This window comes from Sebastes fasciatus, chromosome 11 (genome assembly GCF_043250625.1).
Source record: "Sebastes fasciatus isolate fSebFas1 chromosome 11, fSebFas1.pri, whole genome shotgun sequence".
Lineage (NCBI taxonomy): Eukaryota > Metazoa > Chordata > Actinopteri > Perciformes > Sebastidae > Sebastes > Sebastes fasciatus.
The window spans coordinates 26,592,391-26,617,193 of record NC_133805.1 but is presented as its reverse complement, the minus strand read 5'-3'; the positions used below and the strand labels follow the sequence as shown (position 1 = coordinate 26,617,193).

Below are 24,803 nucleotides of genomic sequence, written 5' to 3'. Positions count from 1 at the left end.
ACATTGAGATCAGTTGAGGAAATACCAAGCACCGCCTACAAAGCTAATAGGAACACTCTCTATGAAATGACCAGTGATTGACCAAAATTCTCCTGCTATTGGCTTAAAATAGAGCCCTGACAAGGTGCAGAAGTCTAGTTTTCTCTCAGAACACCTGAAGTACAATATGCTGAAAGGTTATTATGGAACTTTTGCCTAATGATGCCAAAAACATTCTGCCTACTGAAGCTTTAAGTTGTATGGGAACGTAATTTTGTGGGAGACGGCCTCCGGGAGCTGCGACCACACACTTTACGGCCGCACTGATGTGTGTTCTGTTGTCACCATAACAACTAACAACAATTGCCATTTTCTTTTGTACTAATCAAATTACCACAGCAAACACTTTAATGACCCTATTACTCCTATTTTATATCTGTAGTTGGAACTCTAGAGAAGACTGTAGAACTGTCTTCTCTTTAAAGTTTACAAGATCAAATAGTAGTCCATATAAGCCGTAATCAATATTTATTACTCTCTAACACTAAGTTGTTTGCATGCAGCTGTATAGTATATTCAAATTATAGTCAGATGTATAGCCTAATCAGAAAAATGTCTCATGTGAACACCTAAATCATCAGACTGAACCGGCCAGTCGGAGATGAATTTCATTTGGTGCAAAAACCCTAACAGATAAAAATTTGTCATGTACATGCTCTGTCAAATTAGTTGTATTTTTGGAATATTTATAATAGTTGTGCGCACAGCTTGCCTACTTGAGCCAAGTAATAATTTACTAAGTTCAAGGATACTCTTGGATGTCATGTAAGAGGAGCATATTCTGATCGTGTGTTGTATTTTGGGGTAAATTTTTAGGTCTTTTCTTCACTGGCGTGAATACCCTTTTTAACAAGTGAGTTCTTCCTATTCAGAAAATAATATTCTTTTATGGAAAAAATTATCTTTGTTCTGTGCAGAATACTGCTGCTTGTACAAAACAGCCAGTGTCAAATGTGAAGACCATTGCAGCGATGTATTCTCTGTATGGGGATAGAATCATCATTTCTCCTCTTCACGAGCTGGTGTCACCGTCCTTACCTGAGGGCAGCCACGGATCGGATGAAGGCTTCTCTCTGGTATTGGTCTGCTCCCAGTCAAGGTCATCGTCTCTGCCTTGGCTGTACCCACACGCTGCCAGCGGCTTCTCAAAGTTACAATCGCCTGTGACAAAAGGAAGAAATTTATATGGTTATACAGTTTTTTCCATTAACTTGCTGTTCAAATGAATGAATACATAAATTAAATTCTCCTCTTTTTTTTTTTTATCACCCAGCGGTATTCATAATGCAATATGCCAGACAATGAGATGCATTTAAGTGAGACAGAGTGAAGGATTACTGTAGTAGGCGAGGCACAACATACATTACCATCATTAGCAACACGGCAGTCCAATTTCACAATGACAAGTATGAAGTGTCCAAACTCCATCATCGTTAGGCATTATGTTCCAAAACTGCACCACCATCAGGGATAAATTGATTTATTTTCCTTGCCGGCCACAGAACTTTGCTGTTCATGCGCCCTTACTCCACAGAGCCACTCTAATCCTTTTTACAAGCTGCTTGCAAAATGACAGCAAGCAACCATTAGGGCCAGACTTCAACCAGGCTTGGCGTGTGATCGATTAATACAAATACTCCTTTATTCCTAGCACCTTAAAGGCCACACAGAGAATGTGAGAGTTGAGCTTTTTTCCCCCCCAAAGTGCTTTTCAATCCACTCATAAATCTACAAAAAAGGCATGTCAGAACAATATGTGGCTGGAAAGGAGTTCATACTGAGTGAAAAAATGGGAAACATAAAGGTGGTTTTTACACAGTGGGAGGTTGTTTTCAGAGCAGGCGGGTAACTTCGAGAAGAATCGGACAAAATGATATTAAGCTGCGTCAGATACATGATTATATCGGTTCTCTGTTGATAACAGATGCACTGTATATTATCCTGCTTCCTGCCAAAAATCCAAATCTGAAAAGGTTTGCTTGCACATTGCTAATAAGTTTCTAAACACAGATGACATACAAATTGCATTGCCTCTGGGAATGTCCTTTGAGCCAGAATCCATGCCAGGCCAAAACCAATATCTCATCTCTTACAAGCTCCCTCTGACATTCTGCTGCATAAAGGCTAGCTGGGGTTTTTGTTTTCCCATTTATCTCTCTGCTGACATTTACAGTACACGTGCAAATGAGTGGCCAAACGAGGAGAACACAGGATAATTAATATCCAGCTCCATAGGGCAGCTGCTAATGATATATTTGCTGCTTTGTCTGTTTTTTGAGGGGGTGGGAAAAAGGAAGGGATTGCCAAAGTACTACAGGTAAAAGGTTGAAGGATTGTTGAGAGTTTTTCCAGAAATACACTACCTCCTACAGCTAACACATCACCAAAGCAACTTGTTAGGGCGAGCAGCTAGTTAACTGTACCTGTGTGTTAGCTAGGCTTCCTGCTGTGTGGAACACCACAGAGAAGAAACTAACAAGTGACAGTGAACAAAGCAAGAAAGACAGTTAGCTAGCACATCAAACCACAATGAAAGACTTACCTGTAGGGAGTTTTGATTTGGAGTGTGTCTACTCTGTCTAATGGTCAAAAGCTAGCTTTAACTGAACCTTTATACCTCATCAATGACTTTTCTATTTAGCTAACTTTCTTAACTTTTGTTTGTTGAAGTTGCTCTCAGCTAGATATACTTTGAAAAACGTTTGAAAGCTAATTAGCACAGAAAACGAGTGTGTTCCAATCCACGTACTTCCAGAAGTACACTTCAATGTGGTGCACTGTGTGCACTCTGTGCTCACTTGAGTAGTGCGTACATTTCAGCGGGGTAGGGTCGTCTCAAATCGAATACTCTGCGGCGCACTGACCGGAAATGACGCAATATTTCACCGCGGCTTGCTACCCGCGAAAATATCTTCTGAAAAAAAATGAAAGCAGAGTGGAAATTACGTTTCCAACGTCGTCGCCAACGCCTACGATGTGTCCTCCTGTTGGCTGAAAATGCACCGGTATGTTTACGTATTGTATTGTTTTATTCTGTTATCTACGTATGTTTGAATAGTGGTCGTGGCCCCGCCCCTTCCGCCACGTGTCCAGTGTCCAGCGTCCCACACTCAAGGATCTGACCGTTTTGAGTACAACACCCGGGTACTTTGAGTGCACTGCATTTTGCCGTACTTCCCAGTGTGAACGCACTTATGCACTCAAAGTAGTAAGTGTAAGTACAGAAGTACGCGGATTTGAACACACTCCAGGTGTTTGTCGCAGTAGAAAAAGCACAGGTGTAGATGATTAAATTAACGACCTCAACAAACGTTGTGGGTCGCGATGGCGTGACGGTGTTATGTTGAAGTATGTTCCCCCCGTCGAATAGTGTTTCCCTACTGTTAAAATGCTACCGCCCGCCTCCATAGTTGGGTTATTGATAATGGTTGGTTCATGTCAGGTAGGAGAACACATATCGACGGGGAACAGTACTTGATAGCTAGCCAGTGGGGCAAAACCGGGCACAACAGAGAGACTGGCGTGCACTAAAATGCAGCACGGCTGGTGTTACACCAAAATCTGTGACCACAGAAATCTGTGACCACAGAGAGTCAACAACTCATGAGGTCACCATTTCTGAGGGCTGCCCTCAGAAAATATGACCCCACTGTATCTATCTTTTTTCTTTTCTTTTAGAGTTTTGTGAATATATCTTTACAGTAAAAATATTAAAATGTGTTTTTATATATTTTATATTTAGTTTTGTGTGTTTTCTTGTCATGTATTGACATATATTGTTTGGTGTTTGCCTCATTTATTACACAGGTACAGTGGGGTCACATTTTCTGACAACTCGTGTTGTTGGCTCTCTGCTCAGGTAGACATTACTCCTCTATGTCTTTACATAGCAAATCGTTTTATTTGCTGCTAGGCTATATTAATCCTCTGAATAACTTATTTCGGGGGGTCAGTAGCTCAGTCAATAGGGACTTGGCTTGGAAACTGGAGGGTCGCTGGTTCAAGTCCCCGCTTGGACCAAGTACTGAGTGTGCTAGTTTGCCTCTTGAGCAAGGCACCAAACCCCCAACTGCTCGGGGCGCCTGTCAGGGGCAGCCCCCTCGCTCTGACATCTCATCATTAATGCATGTAGGTCCTGTTTGTGCATGTGTGTGTATTTCGGGCCTGTGTGTACTATGTAATATGTAAAATATAACAGAGTGAAAAAATTGAATTTCCCCTCGGGGATTAATAAAGTGCCTTTCTTCTTTTCTAGAACTATGTTTTTAAAGGTCCTTTAGGTGGGTTCCAGGGGGTCCCTAGTAAAAGGGAGAATCATTTATTTTCACTCCATCCATAAGTAACACAATGTCAGAATGTATGACTATTTTGGTCGTGGGTTTCATATACTTTCTGTAATAAAACATCTAAAAGCAAAAGTCCTACCAAATGGGGGTCCGTGGTCTAATTTGAGTCAGTTTAGGGGTCTTCCAAGTGAAAAAGTTTAGGAACCACCAGTAGGCTATAGAGAACCATTAAGTGACATTTTGAATGCATGACTTTTATTTGTATCAGAGTATTTCTACACTGTGGTATTGGTACTTTTACTTTTTCATAAAATATTCATCTCCTTAGGCTAGATGTTTCGCTCCTAGTTTTTCCCTCCGAGCTATTATGCTAAGCTCATTAGCATTCATTAACAGCTGTTAACTGCAATTGTATAATTGGCTGCGAATTAGTTCATCATTCTGTGGAGGCAGTTAAGTAAAAGATCCACCTAGCAGCGTACATAGCCTGTATCCTGTAATGTTAATTGTTGATTAAATGTGAAGCAACAGTAACAGGTGGCCGAAAAACTTGTCCCCAAGACTACCTGAGAATCTTGGGGAGGAAATCTGAATAAGAAACCTCATGAATCTCCATGAGCATGCCCTTATAAGCAAGGCTTTTAACCCCCAACGGTTCAGTTGGAGCTGTTCTGTGGCCAACAACACAAGGAAACTTGTGGTTGTCCTCCACCTCCCTCGAGTGATTGTGTGGAACTTTAGTATGAGTATGAAGGCGGTGCTGAAAAAGAGCATGTACTTCATGCTTTCTCTCTAAATAAATACAAATCTTAGTTTTGCCAAGTTGTAACTTGGAGAACATTAAAATGAGTATTTGGCTGCAGCGTCACGGCGACTGGCTACGTTCCATCAATATTTTGACTCAATAGTTCCAAGATCCTTTGCCCCGTGCCGCCCACCTTCCTTCTCACAGCATGGCGGAGCTCAAACAAACCCAAAGAGGTGGCTTTTATTGGTGTTTGATATTCAAATCGATGGCATTGGCGAGGAGCGAAATGTATTCAGAATCAGTGGGTGATGGCGGTGGAGGGAGAATTCTGAAGACTGAGGGCAAAAAAAAGCCTTCAAAAAGAATATGCACCAAGCAGAGCCCAGTCAGTGTTTAATCTTTTTTTTTTATGTCAACTCAGTGTTTAATAATAAATCAGGAAAATGAGAGGGCTGAGGTTTCAGTTTGAAACTTCATCCCCTTCAAAGAAACCATCCACATATCTGTTATATTAATGATTCTCTTGTTGCTCACTTAATTTGAATTCAAAAGACATTAAAAGTTTTGATTGCATACATTTTTATATATTTCAACAAAATGTACTGCTTATATCACCAATGTGTTATTCCGCTGCTCACTTGCGTTCAATCCTAAATGGGAATGTAGTGATTATAAACCATATTACACTGTATAGTCTCTTGGTAACTATGTTTTCTTATTGATTCTCTATGGATCTGGTGTTAGAAAACAGTGGGTGGAACAACCCATACTGCTTTTTCATTGACAACACCGAAGTACCATCCACATTCATTGACTATTAAGACAGACTAACAGGGTGTGAACAAGCAATAAATCAATCTGTATTGCTTTGATTGTTACACATGGCTCTTGGTATCAGACTTTAGTATTGGGAAGTTCTCCAATAACGCCTGCAACTTGTTATTGATCCGTTGGGTCCTGAGGTAAACATTAAAGCATCTTGTTCAACAGAATTTACATGGCACCATAAGCTTTTATTAAATGTGTGAATTCGCCATTGCGTAAATCAAAGTGTATCAGCGATCACATGTTGCATGCTATCAACACAACTGCTGCTTCAAGAGATTGTACACATGCATGCAGATGAACGCATCAATCAATAGCATCATAATAGTACTTCTCTCAGTAGGAGGTTTATATCGCTGCCAGTGTGTGGCACAACCCCCATATAATCAGCCTCGACAGCTGCTGAAATAGATATCCCAACGAGAGGCTGCCAACTCTCTGAAGGAGATTTAACTTTCAATAAAAGCTTCTATGAGGTGTGGGTAGTCTGGGACTACAGATGAATGTGCTCCACCCTGTCAACATTCCCCTTTCAAGAGAAGCAGGCAGCTTGAAGCTAAAAAGGTGGCCCCAGATATGTCATGAAACAATTTATTCCTGAGCGAGAACACACAATAGTCTTTATATTCTCACGCAGAGTGCATTTCAAAGAAATCTATCCATCTTTTCCTGGACTGAGCCAGAGGCCAGAATCAATACCTCAACCCCTCAATGCTGGAGCCAATTTCTCCTAAAGATTTTCAAGTCAGACTTAAAAGGCCTTTTGTTATTGTACCTGTAACAAAAGTAAACTTTAAGCATTAAAAGCTGTGTGTGTCAAAGTCTGGTACTGTAGCTGTTGTGGAGTGCTATTCACGTCGTCCTCTCTGTGAATGCCAGTGAATGAGTGTAGCAAGGATAGTGAGGGTGGTAATGGAATATTGGAAAAGCAGATCTGTGGTATTAAATGGAAAATGAGGTGTTTTTGAACATGTTCAGAGTAGAGCTCCTTGGTGAGGTTGTTACTGGCCTTGCTCTGTTCTGGTTGGCAGCATTTTCGTTTGTTTGCAAGATTACATTTGTGAAGTTCTTTTACTTTTGTAGATTCGTGCTTTCCTAATTTTGATGTTTTTACTACCTACAAATTCAGAGATGCTTTTCGGATGCCAACTGTTGTTTCTGTTCTTTGACTTTGTGAGTTATTTTGTTGAACTATTTTAAAATGTAATAGTTCGACATATTGGGAAATGTAATTTCCTGCTTAAATGAGACGATCGATATCACTCTCATATCAAGCTAGTGAGCTTAGCTTAGCCTAAAAACTGAAAAATATTGTGATATTTGATTTTGTCCATATTTCCCAGCCCTACAAGGAACCTATAAAAGAAGGAAGGGTCATTACGTCATCGTGACACTATTCTAATTTTGCAAGTATATAAAAGGTCCGGATTTATCGAGGCATATCAAATTTAGCGATTAACGCCACCTCCTGAAAATAATAGGAAACATTATCAATAGAGCTGGCTAACGTTAGCCATCCTGAATATTATTAAATATCATTAGCAGTTTGATGGTTGGTTGTTTATTGATGACAAAGATGATCTATTACAATCAAATACATATAGAATACTATAATGGCTTGGCACCAATGTGTTCAAGTTCAGTGACATAATGACACTTCCTTCTTTTATAGTTTCTTTGTTGCAGTGTATGTGAATGACGTCAGCTGATAGGAAGTAAACATGGACCCAAGCTGTCACCTAGCAACGCAATTCCGGTGAAACGGTTTTGTCTCAGTAAGACAAGTGAATATTAATAATATAAAAAAAATGTGGATTTATCCTTTTGTTTGACAGGACATAATGCAGAGGAAGAAGACTGGAAAATTCCCATGAACTCAGGACTTTGCAGGTACAGAACACGGTTGGCACCTGAGGCCACGAGGGCACCTGTGCGATAATTACTAGCTACATAATTATTGGTCATTTTCTACCCAGTAATTCTGAGTTACATATGCCGTGTTGCAAAGCAAGCAAATGAACAACAGTGGCATTAGTGTGCTGTGTGTTGTAGCTTGTATGGCATCAGATAGCCTATCCTCCCGGTGAGGAAACTGAGCCCTGTTCCAGCATCGCCACTGCTTCAGTCCCAGTGGCAGATATCATTGCTGCAAGACCTCCTTAGCCCCTCTGCCAATTCTGCAATTACCAGCTTTCCAACCTGCTCTGTCTGGCTAGGAAATCGCAGGTCTGCTCTTTGCCCCAATCTGCCTCAATGTCTGCACTTGTTTTAACAAACATCTTGTCTGCTGGCGTCCCTGCAGACTGAAACCACAAGGCAATCTTGGGTAATTTAAAACCAATGTCGACTATCTCCCTCCACCACCGCCAGTTTAGAGCTTCAGAATCCTGCAGCTAAGCCCCTTAGGGACTGATAGGTCTTTTCACTCTGGCCCTATTTCACTTATCTATTGGCAGCTCCTGCCAACTCCTATCTCTGCACTGAATTGCATGTATATATACTATCTGTTTCGGGGACTTTGAACTGAGGGAAGGGATTTAGACAATCAATCTCAATATCATTATCAATCACGTCTTGCTGTTCGCCACATTGATTCGGGGGAAATAAAGAAGTTGGAGTGGAGATTTCCACTGATAATCGGCCCAGCTGAGCCATGCACTTGTCAGCAATGTTTTGCAAAACAAAACCGACAAATCACATCTAGTGTGACGGAACAAAATCAGGGCAAAAAGAGAACATCGCATTTGTAAGTGAAAACGGTCTGATAATGGTCTATGAAGATTTTGATTTGAACAATATTGTGCACAAATTCATTATTTAAAGGAAAGAAGCCCTTTGGCACTACGTGTAGCTCAAAACCATCTCGTTATAAAAACCTCTTTGCCTTTCTAGGGCATGTTTTTTTGTCTTGTCAACCAAATATCAACTTGATGAATGTGCTTTACACCAGGACTACAACATAGTTCCTGATCAAATCCACCCTTGTGCATGGTTAGATGTACATCAAAGATGACAGGCAGCCTTCTCCTTGGATATGCTAAATTTTGACAGATGATTTCCAAGCTATGTGTGCCAGCGCGGTGCTTGACGTTCTCTTCCACTGCGCCTGTCAAGAACTTCCAGTAAATGACTTCAAATCCATCTCCATTCTGTGTAACCTGCCAGGCACCAATTAAGATAAATATGGAATCTAACCCAGGGACGTGGAACATCCTTATTGTCATTTTTCTCTAAGCAATAAAAATGAGGACTTCAGGTCTGTCTGCGTAGAAGTACCCTGTGGTGATAACACCAAACATTATGCTAATTTTTCTCTTAGCATTGGTCCATTTTGAATCACAGCTTGCCAGAACTTTGCAGGGATGTTAAGGTCAAATAATATAGTTCAAAGGCTCATTTACACTAAAAAGCAGGAGAGCTCCAAATGCTGAAGATCAGATTTAATCAATTTCTGAAGACTGTGGGAAAACCACCTGCTGGGCTCGGTGTTTAGTTTGAAGAGAGGTGGCTTAGGCGCATTCAGACTCTGCCTTGACAGCAACAAGGCTGGTTAACAATGGCTTCTCCTCCTATTGTTCCCAGCATCCTCATTCTTGTCTCTATCCACAGAGAGAGAGCTACAGTCTGTCTGTCTCAGTGCCTCTGCTCTCCACACACACAGAGAGAGAGAAAATAGGGCTGTTTCCTATTCAGCTTAATGCCTGTTGATACACTGAATGTCAGAGCGAAACAGGCTTGTTTGGCTTCCCATTTAACATGCCCCCAGAAATGATATGGTGACTGAGCATAAAAGGCGCTCCATTAAAATCACTGTTTATTTGTTGCAAGTTAAAACCTGCACCGGGGAGAAGATACATTTTGACCAGCGAGGTGAGAAATAGCCGAGGAAAAATGCTTGTGAAATATCCTAAATAAAAAAATTCAAAAGAAGCATCCCTGTGTCTGAAGCAGCTGCACCCGATTCGACTGTTATCAGCTCATTTAATAACTGTTATGAGTCGTTATAAGCCTCATAGATGTGGGTTAGTAGGGACCTGCACCTACTACATTGTAAAAAAAAAGCTACTTAAAAGCAACACGTACTAACACGTAAAAACTGAATGAAACGTTACATTTTGAACACAAACAAAACAACTTATTTAGGTTTAGGCAACAAAAAACAGAGTGTGTTTTGGCTTAAATTAACTACGCTTCAAAAGTGAAAGAGAAAATTAAATGCATTGTGGTCGATCTTGAGAAAATAGCAAGAATACACTGGATTTTTTTTAAATGTTCTAGCCGAACAAACAAGCCCAGTGTTGCCAACTCTCCAATAAAAGCAACTAGCACCATTAGCGTTTTTGGACTCACATGGGATGCAAACCCCGGCTTCCTGGGTGAATGTCCAGTGTTTTGTGTCATCGCCAGCCCCGACCTCCACCCCATATATTTCACGCTGTCTGTACTACAGCGCCTGACTTTTACTTTCGCTCCTGTCGTAATTGCTACGGTCGCTAAAGGTCGCTGGAGTGTTCCGTCTTTTGCTGATTGCCCATGTGAATCGATGATAAAACCTCCTAGTGGGTGTATCAGGCCCCTATTGACCCACATCTATGACACTTATAACCACTGATAAGGCCCATTAAATGAGCTGCTAACAGTCTAACCCGCTGGAATGCCCTGCTATTGTTGATGCGTATCCTGTGCTGCAGAACCAACTCGTGAAAGATGGCTTAAAGTGGAATTAACCCTATGCATTGATTCACAACACAGTAGTAGCTCAATACTATCAGACTGGAAATTAAAACTTCCTCCAGCGTGGTTTTGTATTTGATCCAGGTGTGATGGGCCACTGGCCTGAGCTTCAATCGATGAAAGACAGTATAAGAGAGGAGAAAACTCCCTGGTTTCCGGTGGAAAATAGATCCACACCTGGACAGGGAGCCCCCAGGAGGAGAAAAAGGAATAAGAGCCCAGCCTTTGCTCAATGCTAAACCCCCCTGGCTCACTCCAATAGAAAACAACATCCCCATCCCACAGTGGATGACCCTTCAGACTGAACCCCTTCAATCCTCCCAAAACCTGCTAAGTCAGCAAACCTTTGAATTCTGCCCGAGTGGAACAAAGAGGGGATGAAATGCTAATGTCAGTATCAGTAGCTTTCCCCCCTGTTCTCCCAGAGTTTCCCAGCATCTAATTTGTCAAACATGCAAGTAACAATGCCAGAAATTAGCCCAAAGGGAGGTTTCCTCCAGAGGAGAGAATGATTATGTTTGATCATGGAATAAACAAGAACATTAACATGCTTTGTTGGTTTTCCACAACTGGAACAAATGCTTGTTTTTATGTGTGGAGGAGGGAATAATTCAAGGTTGAATGTCAAAGAATTAGGAAATCACTAAAGCTAATTAGAAAATGTAGAAGAATAGAAGAAAGGTTGAATCAATCCCTCTTGAGGAGGAGAGGAAATCTAGGCCACAAGGCAGAGCTTGAGCGTTCAGGCAGAGTTATCAGCTTGATGAAATATCATTACTTTGCTTTTGTGTCGTGGCATATCGTCAATCACACATGCAGTGTGTTTAATCCCCCGCCACACACGGTAAAGTCTGACCAACACGTGGGCAGACGGTGCACAGGTGGACGGTGGATCCCGGTCCAGGTGAAAGGTTACCGTGTGCATCTGAACGTCGCATTGCCAGGTGTGGCTGAGGAGATTTCAATCCTAGTGGGAGCTTTTTTCAAAGTGCGTCTTAGGGTCTTCACCCGCACACTTCAAACACATCCAGACCCTTTGTTTCTCTGCTGAAACCCAATAAATCAGCTACCTGAAAGAAAAACCCCGTGGCCAGGCTTAATCCTCTCGGGTCAGGGGGAGCCAACATGGAAGGCATGAGGCGTACAAGCCCCCCCTTTTCAAATTTACTGCGTGTGCCGAGCTCTTGTTGTGCTTGGCAACAGGAGAGTCTGCAGACTGGTCAGTGTCAATCTCAAAACAAGTGGGAGGATTCGGGTCTTGCTGCGTTTAACTGCAGCCCCAGCCCTTACACCCATGACATTATGGAGATAATTACACCACCAATATAGATCACCAACAGCATTTACCATGACATTCCCCTCCTTTAAAAAGCATCACCCACATGATTTTGTCTCTGTAGCCTAAAGCCATTGATGCAACTGGCATTATTCCACTGTGTCAAAATGCTGCCCAGAATCACAGTTGATTGGCCATCACTGTGTTTCTAATTAGGGATGCAGCGATTCGATTGTTATTACAGTCGGATAAGCCAAAAGTAAGTAAATTAGGTGGCTTATTGAAGAATATTTTACCATGTTTCAAGTAAACTTTGTTGCACTTTATTCCTGCCAGGTGCTATTGTTTTGTCACTATTGTATTGTATATTTTGTTTGTCCATACAAGGGAATCATTTCCACTGGGGACTTTTTAAATCTTGTTTTTGTTCCCCTCATCTTTATTGTTTCAGGTTGGATTTCTTATCCTATTCAAGTCTCTCTGAACATTGTTTTTTTTACTGTCCATATAAGAGAAGATCTGAGTTGCTAAAAATGTTGAGAATACCACCTTCAAATCTGTCCATTTAATATGAAGCTGAAGCATAGACTGTGTATAAGAAGTGGACGTAGTCACCGTGACGTCACCCATTGGTTTGTGATCTACGGTTTTGAAGCCTCGAGTTTGGCATTTTAGCCGTCGCAATCTTGGTTTTTGGCAGTCGTAGTACAACTGAACGCTGAATAAGACATTTTTAGGCGACCAAAATGTTAAAATTAACATTCATGAACTGAAAACACACTGTGAAAGGGGAAAGTTCTAATACGAAAACACGGACAACTCCCAGACTGGATAACGCTGTGGTAGCGACCTGTCAATCACAAGATAGCCACGCCCGTAAAGCATACCCTGCTTTATGGTCTATTTGACTCTAAATGGGACCATCATTTACTAAATGAACATCATGCTGTATTGAAGAAGACTTGAAACTAGCGATTGAGACCATAAACTCATGTTTACAATGTTTACTGAGGTAATAAATCAAGTGAGAAGTAGGCTCATTTTCTCATAGACTTCTATACAATCAGACTTCTTTTTGCAACCAGAGGAGTCGCCCCCTGCTGGCTATTAGAAAGAATGCAAGTTTAAGGCACTTCCACATTGGCTTCACTTTTCAGAGCTGGAGGTAGCTGCCTGTGAAGCTAGCAGCTGCTTAGCTTGACATGTTCAGCCGTGAGCTTTAGGAGATACTGACAGATTTTGTTACCATCAGACAGAACCAAGCTGGCTGTTAACCCTGCATCCAGTCTTTATGCTAAGCTAAGCTAAGCTAACTGGCTACTGGCTCCAATTTCATATTTACTATACAGACTTGAGAGTGGTATCAATCTTCTCAATAAACTTTCAGCAAGAATATTTCCCAAAATGTCAAACTATTGTTTTAATGAGGTCAAAATCTGAGCCAAAACAGATCTGGCATTTTGGATCAGTGTAGCCCCATTTGTCTAATCTATGGCTGAGATGCAGAAATAAGTCGGTGGTTAACAATACTGACCAAGATGGACACCTCATCCCAATTTTTTAAGTAAACAGGGTCTGGAGATGAAGTAACAGTTGTATTTTGCTGCTAGTTTTCTTAAAGTCTATTTTGAAAATAAATATTGAGAATAAAAAATTATTCATAATATAATTTCAGTTTCATGGAATACAGCTTTCAAATAGCTCTGATCAGATTTTAAAGAAAATTAAAACATTCGTTTTTTACGACTTGGTGCAGCTAATCCACTTTTAATATGATAATGCACTTATGGGTCACCTCTATGCCATGAGTGACAGAATAACGTGACACAAATTAGGCTTTTCAGCTGCTTGGTTATCAATTCAGACAGTGAAGTGGTATGAATAAGTCAAGGAAACAAAGGAATTCCCTGAGTCTCATTAATATTATTAATTTTTAAATCCAATTATTGTATGACTGCTCGTGACCTATTTTCAGATTTAAGTGTCCTATCAAAAGCTAACGCATCACAGAGAGAAGAGAAAGCTTTAAGGTTTTAGATGGTTCTCCAGCTCCTGCAGGGTGATCCTTTGGGAGACGTTGGTCGTGTCCCCTGCAGGAGCATATTACGATCTAGCTACTGTACCATCCAGGTGAATGATCGCACGTATTAGTCCGGAGCACACAAACTTCTGAGGCACAGCACCTCTCGGATTCCTCGTTACACTGCAGGTTTTTTCATTAACAGTGTGACAAACGTCCGTATAAAGGCGTAGTGCAAGCACATTCTAGCTGGACAGAAGAAGGGATTTACAATAAAGGAGGAACAATGTGAGCAGAAGTCGGGTCCAGTGAGTTGAGCAAATGTGCAGATTGAAGCAAAATAATCGGATTGGTTCAGAGTAATAATAAAGAACCTGAAAAAACGGCAGCAATAAAATTAAGTAAAATAATCTTCAATATTGATATTTTTTTCATCCTTTCCACTATTTCGAGTCTTAGATTAATTGATTAATCGACTAAACTTCAGCTATATCAACAGAGAAGTATTACTATTTCTGAATTAAATCCTGCACACTGCACCTTTAAGTTATTTAAGTTCATTTTCAAGAAAAAATTTCAAACATTATCTGGTTCCAGCCTCTCAAATGTGAGGATTTCCTGATTTCTCTAATTTATATCATGTCTTTGGTTCGTGGGCTGTTGGTCTGACAAAACAACACATTTGTCACCATGGGCTCAGGAAAATAGTGATGGACATATTTTTTTCAGCCTTTTTTGATGTTTAATAGAACAAAAAACAAATTACTTTATGATAACATAATGATTAATTGAGAAAATATTTGGCAGAGTATTTGATAATGAACATAATATCAACTCACCTGTTCCTTTTAGCCTTCCACTAGGGTTTTTATAATTACTTTAATTTTATAGTAGTTTTATTTACTTTTTAACTTGGGTCTTCAAATATGTTGTCTATAATTTAACTCATCCTATTGACCGATCACGTTTTTTTGTGTAAATTGTTTTTAACGCTGTATTGATTGTTTTACCCTTTATGTGAAGCACCTTGACATTTCACTGTATTTTAAAGTGTGCTATATACATTTAATTTATAATTATTATTATTATTATTATTATTATTATTATTATTATTATTATTATTATTATTATTAATAATTAGTATAGCACAAAACATCTATATCTAAAAAACCTTCCACTCATAGAATGAATTGAGTGGAATTAGATAATGAAGGTATGTTAAAAAATAAATAAAAGGTCAGATTAGTATACTGGACTAAAAAGGGATGTATGTTAAGATTTTGTTTTGAAGTGTCAAGTGTGATGCCTTTCAGTATTATAATCATTAAACCTGCATCCCTGCTGCTGGCCCATAGAAACACTAAACAGACCATCATCAAAGAATTGAAAAGTCTAAAAAGGAACATACAGTACATACCCTATAATAGTCTAAAAACATGCATTTAAGTGCTAATTCACTGAGCAATTTGAAAACCAATAACAGAAGCTCTTAAGCTCTTTTCTAAAAGTAACAGTCGAGCAACAAAGAGACTTAAAAATAGACATAATGTGTGCTTTCTTCTTCTGGGCTTGGTCAGCGCTCATGCTTCTGCATTTTGAATCATCTGCCGTTTATCTAAAGCTTTCTGCACTAGATCACCACAGAAGAACTTTAGCAAGTGATAAAAGCAGTACCTGCCTCGTAAGTGTAACTCAATATTTCTGTGACATTTACATTGTCTCACTGTAATGTTACGAGGTGAACAGAGCTCCTGGTCAACACTGGCTCTGTGAATAAATACACTGCAGTACTCAGTATCCATAATTACATGCTGCCGTATGTATATGCTGCATATAGTTGAGCTTTAATACGTTGCTGCAGTCAAAGCTACTGCAGCCCTGAATTAAAGTAGCTGAATAAGACGCATTAGTCATCAGTCACTTTATATTGTCTCAGCTTGAAATGTCATTTGTGTAATTTAGTGAATGCACTGTTAATTTCCCAAACAGGAAGTGGATCTCTCTTGAAACGTAAAATAGTTTGACTAAAAAGTTGTTGTGATCAACTTTTATTTGCAACATCTGGAGGCAAAACAGTGACATCTGTCAATCTGTCTATCTGAGCCCTCAGGTCTTTCTAAAAAAGTGTCATCATGTGACCACAAAAGGTCATGATACTCGCAATACTCATACGTTACATCCAGTCAAACGTCACTTTGAGCCGTCTGGTCTGCCTGACCACCCCACAGGCCTTTGAGCCTATATTGGTTTGGCCAGAAGAGATAAATCAATCATAAAACAAGGAGAGCTGCCAAAGCCTTCTTTCACACCCCGACTCTACGGCTACTTTGACATGGTCTCAGAAATGTCACCGACATCAACGGGGACAGCATGCAAATGCTGCAGGGCCTGCGGCTGTCATGAATGTGACCACGAGATGATCGAATAAGAGATGATAAAATATTTAACGACACTTGGACCAAAGAAACGATTAAAAATGCTTTAATGACTAATTTATGGGAAAAGCTATAACAACCAGAGAAGTTTCATTTTATGTGAAATTAGCTTCTTGATCTGAAGGGGTTCCAGGTTCAGTGAAGTATACATCACATGCTGCTAATCCAGACTAGCGAAAGAAATAATGATCCCTTTTGATGGAATTTCACCGCGGCACAGATCAACAAATTGAACTAAACCACAAAACACACAAAAGTACCTCCAGGCAATGTGAGATTAGCGAGAGAGAGAGAGAGCAGGAGAAAGAGAGAGAGAGAGAGACGGAGGGAGAAAGACGGGGAGCGGGGGGGTTGCTCGATCTCACCAAAAGCTGCCAGCTTCAGGGCTGCTGAAGAATCGACCACAACCACAGGGCATCGTCCTCAATACCAAGAGGCACAAAACAGGCCTCAACTGAAGCATATAATTTTTCTCACTTATTGATGAACGTGAATATATTAGATAGATAGTAGACAGATAGATAGAAATATAAATAGATTGACAGATAGTGACAGGTGGCAAATTAAAGGGAAAAACCTTAATAAATGAGTGGAAAAACAACATGAATACAGATACTTCCTACTGATGTGAATCATACGGCCTTCACAGTCACCAGATCTCCACTAACTAACACCTATGGAACATTTTAGACCAACATGTTAGACGGTGCTCTCCACCAACATCATTGGAACACCAAATATATAAAGCTACAAATCCAATTTTCCAAAAATAATGACTACCTGGTAATCTTTGAAAAAAGAAGGCAACGTTTCGATCTGAGGAAGATCTTACAGATTGAAACATTACCTTAAAAAGAGAAATAAAGTATTTATTTGGAGCCTAACAGTCAGTGTGCAGACATCCTCCGTGCCCTGCAGTTTACTCTTTTTTGTCTCTGTCTGGATGTGAGCACCCTTTGTCCCTCCATTATACAATACTTACCATTGTTCTTGATATTTCCCCCGTTAACCTGTTTTCCAAGTTGCGCCTCTTTTTCTTGTTGCAAATAAATATGGTAGCAGTAAATGACAGAATTAAAACAGATCATCTTTTTTCAACTTTGCTAGAAATGTCTTTGATCCAGCACCCATCCTATATCAGACACTGGATGTGCATGTCTTTATCTTTTCTTGTCGATCATGACATATTGTCTCAATGTAAACCAAAATGAAATTAATGATCAGTTATATATACTGACGTATACTTTCCGATATTCTTTATTTTCATGTGAAATTATGCATTCATATTTTGATTGTGTTTCAAAAACAGATGTCATCTCCAGCTACCTGGATGTCTTTTCTTTTTGTGCCACATGCAGGATTTTCATTTATATTGACAGAATATGGAAAACTGATTCTGGAAATACCTTCAGAGCAGCTGTAAGTGTTGTTAAGCAGCCTTCTGTGTATATACAGTATATATATACATATATATACACATATATATATATATATGTGTATATATATATATACACATATATATATATATATACACATATATATATATATATGTGTATATATATATATACACATATATATATATATATATGTATTTTTTATTTATTTCTCAAATATCACTGGGTATTGTCTGATATCAGACAGAACTGTCAACTCAGTTTCCATCTTCAGTCTGACATTGACTCCACTCTAACCGATTTCCGTGGGGGGGGATTCGATGTTCCTAACCGATCAGAGACCAAGGTATGAGCCTGAATGAACAGCATTTCAAGTCAACACAGAGGCATTGCCTTGTTTTTTCCGGGGTTTGAAGAGTGAAGCGGAGCGAAGTAAAAACAAACTATGATGTCGGGCGATATTGAGAAGACATGCCGTCTACGGCGCGCAGCTTGGCAACGGCGTTTGTCCCGCCCCTGGTGCTAATTGGCTAATTACTAATCCCCCACGCCGCGCTCATTGGTCGATTACTTTTTAACCGAGAACCTGCTGTTTCGTGTCACGATGCCAGACGAATCAGTCAACTCTAACTCAGTGGAGTGGGCAGATTCAAAGGTCTGGACCCATGCAACACTGGGTAATCATTTTTCAGGACATCAGATGCTTATTGTGACTGGAATGTAATGAACTGAGCTAGGCCCAACACCTTACTATGACACTTCATGTTGGTTTGTCCTTTAATTTCTCACCCGTCCTTTGCTTTTATTCGATTTGATGCAATCTGGAAGTCGTCCACCTCAGTTTGCCTTTCTCACAGGTGCACACAGAAAGCAGCAGAAAGGAACACAAAGTGCAGATGGAGCTGCTGTGTACCTCTCTATAACAGTAGTGGTAATCATCAGATGGTCTGAGTAAAGACAGATTCACATTCATATATTTCTGTATACATAGCTGTGAGAGAATTTTAACTGTTATTTTGTCTCTTCAGATGGAGACTGGAAGAAAACCAGGAAGTTATTCCCACTCGTGACAACAGAAACACAGCTTGTTTAGTTAACCTCGTGTAGCCCTCATCCACATGGCGAGATGAATCTGAGAGAGCACACGGTGTGATAACACAAAATATGGTCAGCTAGAGTCACAGTGGATATAACTCCAACATCCAGATGTTGAAGTGAAAAACTGAGCGAGGAATTTTACACTAGGACCATCTGTAGTGCTGACCTGACACTACAGGGAGAAAAAACACGCTGCTGGCTTTGAAAGCTTCTGAATCTGCATCTCCAGCAATTAAAACTGCACTTATTCCAAATACAAACAGGGATTCTGTGAAGCACAAACACTGGAAACTTTTAACTAACACTCTGCGGGATAAACCATATGCACACACAAACAAACAATGCACGAAACACAAACTTATCCAACAGATTGAGAGCTGGCAAACTTCCCACAGCTTCTACATGACAAATCTGAATATGATGATAACTGGCGCCTGGGAAGCGTTCGCTCCTTAGAAAGGAAAATGTGAACATTCAGCTGTATTTCAAAACAGATACACGCATAAAAAGGTATTATCCATCTTGTGCATAAAATTAACAAGCTGTGCCTCATTTCTGACATTCACAAGCTTTCATTTTCTAATGATTAAGGTGAGAAGTTGCACGGTAAGCGTTAAATTTAGTACTGGATCATTTTTGTGGCTTGTGCCTCCGGCTGCGGCTCTTAATGAATTAGATGTGTGAAACTTTTCAAGACGCATCTTCCATTTCACACACACATTTCATTAACCTGTAGTTCATTCATTATTGCTGTGGGTGTGGAGGGAAAGGAGCAGCCCCAGATATAATTGTGTTATTGGGGTTGTAGGGCTGTGCCTAATTACTGGCTGAGAACACAACACAGGCACTTAGACATCAGTCTGATGGAACAGACCACAATGGCTTGTGACAAGAGCTGTCCTCCCTGGAGTTTCAGGAGAAGACATGATAGCACAGTAATGCATGACTCATAACACAATCACATCATCTCCATAGCATGGATGATGACACGGGACGTTGAAATAAGTCGACAAGTTTACTACAGCTCAACTGAAAGACCGGATCTGACAGCAAGCAGCTAAAACGGGAGGAATGTTTTACGAGAAGTCATAATTTAGGATTATTTAGATCACCACGTTCAAGAAATCCGCAGCAATTTGTCGTGGCGACGCGGCTGCTGCAGCATAGTGGTTATGCTAACAGGCATGGAGTAACCTGGCTGTGGGCCATAAGGTCTTATTGGAGTTAAGCTGTTTGCACAAGCCTTTGATAAGTGGGTCTCCTCGTTTACAGAATATTCACGTAAAACTGCAGCATCCTGTCCACTAATAGAGCAGTTTACCAGCAACAAATGTAGAGTGAAGTCAGTTTTATTCATGTAAACTATAGGGCTGTCAATGGGTTAAAATAGTTAATCGCGATTAATCGCAAATTAATCGCACAGGATTTCCAGGAAGGGAGATTTGTCAAGTATTTAATACTCTTATCAACATGGGAGTGGGCAAATATGCTGCTTTATGCAAATATATGTATATATTTCTTATTGGAAATCAATTAACAACACAAAACAATGACAGATATTGTCCAGAAACCCTCACAGGTACTGCATTTAGCATAAAAAAGTGGGTACCCATAGAACCCATTTTCATTCACATATCTTGAGGTCAGAGGTCAAGGGACCCATTTGAAAATGGCCATGCCAGTTTTTCCTCGCCAAAACGTAGCATAAGTTTGGAACGTTATTTACCCTCTTTATCAGCAAGCTAGTGTGACCTAGTTGGTACCAATGGATTCCTCAGGTTTTTCTAGTTTCATATGATGCCATGATGTCTTCACTCTTTAAAACTGAGCCTGCTACAACCTCAAAATTGCAATTTGCCTTAATGCATTAATGAAATTAGTGAAGTTAAAACGAATTTGCGTTAATGCGTTATCGGGTTAACTTTGACAGTCCTAGTAAACTAAAAGCACGCGTTAGTTTCAAACGATTTACAATTTGTGCAGCATACGACACCCTCTATCCTTACACCTCCGATTCAAATAAAGAAAAACGTCACAGAATAACCTTAATACGGGAAATAAATGGGAAAAGTTTAAAGTATTCTTCATAAATATTGAGTGCTGTAGAGTGTTCACACTGGAAAAGTGACAAAAACCAGACAGCATGCAGACTGAATACAGTCCATATTTGAGTGAGTGGTTGATGGACACTATTCTCCCACAATGCAATGCACAAAGGAAATGCAGGAGCAGCTCCCAGCTGAAGAACCTAAAATAAATTGTGGGTGGTGGTGAAACCGCTCCAAAAAATCTTGAAAAACAAAAAAATAAGTATTAAATATTACAGGAAAAACATGTTGATGTCTCTGAAGTTTATTTGGCAGTATAGCTTTCCAAAGTTGCAGTTTCATTCACATCCGACATCACAAGTACTATATAATTTCCTGTCAGTGTAAAATGGTAAAGTAACTTAGTATATAGTAGAATTAGTATGGATTTGGGGCACACCCAACATATTTATTGTTAGGAGGTATAATGTTTACCACAGTCACCATCTTAGTTTAGCGTTGCATGCAAACATTTGTTATTAATCACTAAACACAAAGTGCAGTTGAGGCAGAAAGGAATGTTATTAGTTTTGTCGATATTGCGTCATTAACCAAAGTATTGGACAAACTGAAATTATGATCTGATGATCACCCTGGATAAAAAGTTCTTCCTGAGGGGAACATGAATGCCTGCACCAAATTTCATATCATTTCATCCAATAGTTATTTGGATATTTCACTCTAAACTACAAATATTGACCTCAAGACACTAGCTGAACACCACAGTCAGTAGGAGTCATCCTCTGGGGACCATGAATGCCTGCACACAATTTTATTTAATTATTTTTTAACTGTTGCCAATCCACCTAACAGTTTTTGTGATATTTCTGTCCGGACCAAAGTGGTGGAACGACCAACCAACAGCCACTAGCTTGGATAATAATAATAAAAATATCAAAATTATAAAAACATCTGGTTGCCAACTACCTTGTCCACTAAACTGCCTCTAAATATAGAGGAAAAAAAGACCATAATGTCACCTGCAACCACTTTTCTCTTAGTTCTTAGAACTGGAGCTTAACCAGATTATTCTAATACAGTTAACAACGTTAAATTCTGTTGAGCCAAAACCGATTACTCAAGTAACTGGGTTCTCTGCATGTAAATGTCTCTGACAGCTTACACAGTATTGTGGAGTAGGGGTGTTACGAGAACCGATACTTTGGTACCAAGTTGATGCCAAAATTCTGAAAATGTGATGGTACTCCTTTTTCTACAGCACCACAGGATCAGGACTTGAGACTAACGGCGTCCCATCGGCAGGAGAGCTAGTTAACGTTAGCTGCTGGTAGCCGGTGGGCAACACAGTCCTGCTTGGCTAAATAATGGGAAAACCAAAGTATTGTAAGTAGTTGAACCCCAAAAGCCCTTGACTCTTTGACTTTTTACAGAAAGAACAAGGAAGAAAGCGAGGAGTATCCTGGCAGATAGCTCCCATCCTCTCTTCAGCCAGTTTGAGCTCTTGAGCCCCAGGAGGTGCTGAGTTCCTCTGGCAAATAAATATGTGTTTAAAAAGTCCTTCATCCCAAATGCCATTAATATTCTTAACCCAACAAAGTGAGTGAGCAGATATAAGCCACAGATACTAACATGTACTGTTTAACATAACCTGTCTATGTATTTGTTTTTACTAACTGCTTGTCTGTTTTTTATGTTGTTGTTTTATGTGTAATTTCCACCCTGGTGGACAATAAAGATGTGTTCTATTCTTTTGTATTAACAGCTAACGTACAGAGGTTGCATTGAGTTATATTATGATGCATTCAAGCTCTATTCAGTACAAATGAGTACTGGGGGAAGGTACATTTGAATGTTATCATAATATGTTCAAATGTAATCTTGTAAAATGTAGTTTTTGGTGAAAAAATTTGCAAAAAAACCCAAAATGCAAACGGTAGTAAAGGAGTGTATGTTGAAGAACATGGAATTTATTGTTTTGTTTTTGAATTGGGTATCGAGAATCGTGGAATTTCACTGGTATTGGTATTGATTTCTACTGTATATTTCTAATATTGTGATATCCCTATTGTGGAGCATACTGACACACCTGTTATATAGTCAACACAAGCCCAAATACAGCGGCAGCCTCAACGTTTCCAGCTACATTTATAATCCATGTTCAACAACTTCAAGTTCAGTTGAGGTTTCTGAGTAATTTGGTAGGTCATGCTATATATGTGGAAAAAAATCCCATTTCTTCCAACTGCATTTTGTCTAAACTATGCTTAGGAGTCTTTAAATTAGTCTCAGTTCTTTTCAGTCTGTTCGTGTGAAAACCAAAGTAAATGGCCTGACATGAGCGGCGCTTATCCCACAAGTCAGAGGCAGCTGAGACATTGTCTGTCACCTGGCCTCCCTTATCTTCTGGCCAACACAATGTCTGACTCATTGCAGCTCTGAAAACTCCACATTTGGAGCTCATGAAAAGCGCTTTGGACGAGACATCCACAGCAGCATATTTCCTCACAATCAAAGCTTTACAAAGGAAGAAAAGGAGAGCGCAGACGCTTGAGAGTTATCCTCATGAATATCTGGCAAGGTTTTGTTTTTTTTATCCTCCTGCCGACAGCTTGTCTGATTCTTATAAACCCCATCCTTCACTCATGTGTTTGTCTTTCATTGAATTGGCTGGAGATATCTTCTCCGCTCATTGACCTTGAGAAATAAACTAAGAGGTTTTTTTAACTAAATTTAAAGAGTGAAGAGCTCAACTTCAGGCAAATCTCTATTGTTTTAAACATGAAGGATAAATAAATGGAAAAATCGCTAATAAAAATTGTACAATCTTTCTCTGAAAATGCCTCTGCAAAGCTCACCAGTCCCAAATAATTCTGGTGTTGAGAAGCTAGACTAGTTTATTTTCTCCCTGCCATTTTTATCTCTCTGTTCACATGCTGTTCAGTGTCCATTTATCCGTGGTGAGGGCTTCTCCTTGGCAGGAACGATCACTTTCAACAACAGGCCCTGCGAATCAGAGCGACGTGTCACATCATTCCAGTGACAACTAACGACTACCAATGTATCTGGGCAGGCTGCCAGTGCGCTGGGCGAGGAACAGCCGGGGGAGGGGTAGGGGGGAGGAGATGGCGGAGGTGGAGGTGGGGGCTGCACGCTCCAAGGAGACGGAGGTTTAGCTCACATGTGGCAGCATTAAAACCTCACATCACATCCCCTCAGTCAACAAAGTTCCTTACACATCATGCGCCGAGAGATTAAATCAATCTGCTTTGAGAGGGCTGACTCTGATACTGTATGTCTGGAGGCCGGCTGAGACGGGAGTCCAACAACCCGGCCGAGAGAGGGCCGGGGGGGGCAGCAGAGACATGGGGGTCATCTGATTCATCCAACAGTCAAGCCCTCTTTCCATTCTGCTCATTTGTATTCCCAAGGTCAGAGGGGTCGCCAAAACTTTATTTTGCATATATATTTTTTGGCAGTAAGATTGAGAGAAAAACACACTATCCCCCATAAATAAACACTAATTGGTGGCTAATTTTCTTAGTTCTTGCCTGGTTGATTCATTGCCTCTGGGCCCGTATGAATTATTCATCCAAGTGGCAAAACAGCTTTATGTAGAAACCTACAAGGCACCGCATTCATTATGCTATCATGCCGAGTAATTCAAGGCACTGACGGCTGGTATTAGAATAATATGCATATTGGGTATTCTTTTTTTTCCCGGGGCATTGGCAAGCAGTAATAGCGCTTCCGTTGGCAGGGACTGAGAGGGATGCAACACCCCTCATGGCTGACAAAACCCCCTTGTTTTGACAGAGGATTGAGCGAGGAGGGGAACGAGTGTTTCGGCTCTGCCCTCGTGGAGAGAGGATTAAGCTGTGTGGTCGTGCTGCCGGGTGGCGC

General features: G+C 40.3%; 1 protein-coding gene across 10 annotated transcripts in view; it reads right to left on the bottom strand.

The window, feature by feature from the left end:
- LOC141777553 (receptor-type tyrosine-protein phosphatase mu) overlaps window positions 1–24,803 on the bottom strand; it is a 192,157-nt gene that overhangs the window by 144,471 nt on the left and 22,883 nt on the right. For all 10 annotated transcript variants that reach the window (XR_012595919.1, XM_074651914.1, XM_074651917.1 and 7 more), the window contains exon 2: window positions 1,078–1,200. Coding sequence is in view for 9 of the 10 variants with exons in the window: in XM_074651914.1 (XP_074508015.1) it covers window positions 1,078–1,200 (123 nt within the window). In the remaining variant the exon portion in view is untranslated. The remainder of the gene's footprint in view (window positions 1–1,077; window positions 1,201–24,803) is intronic.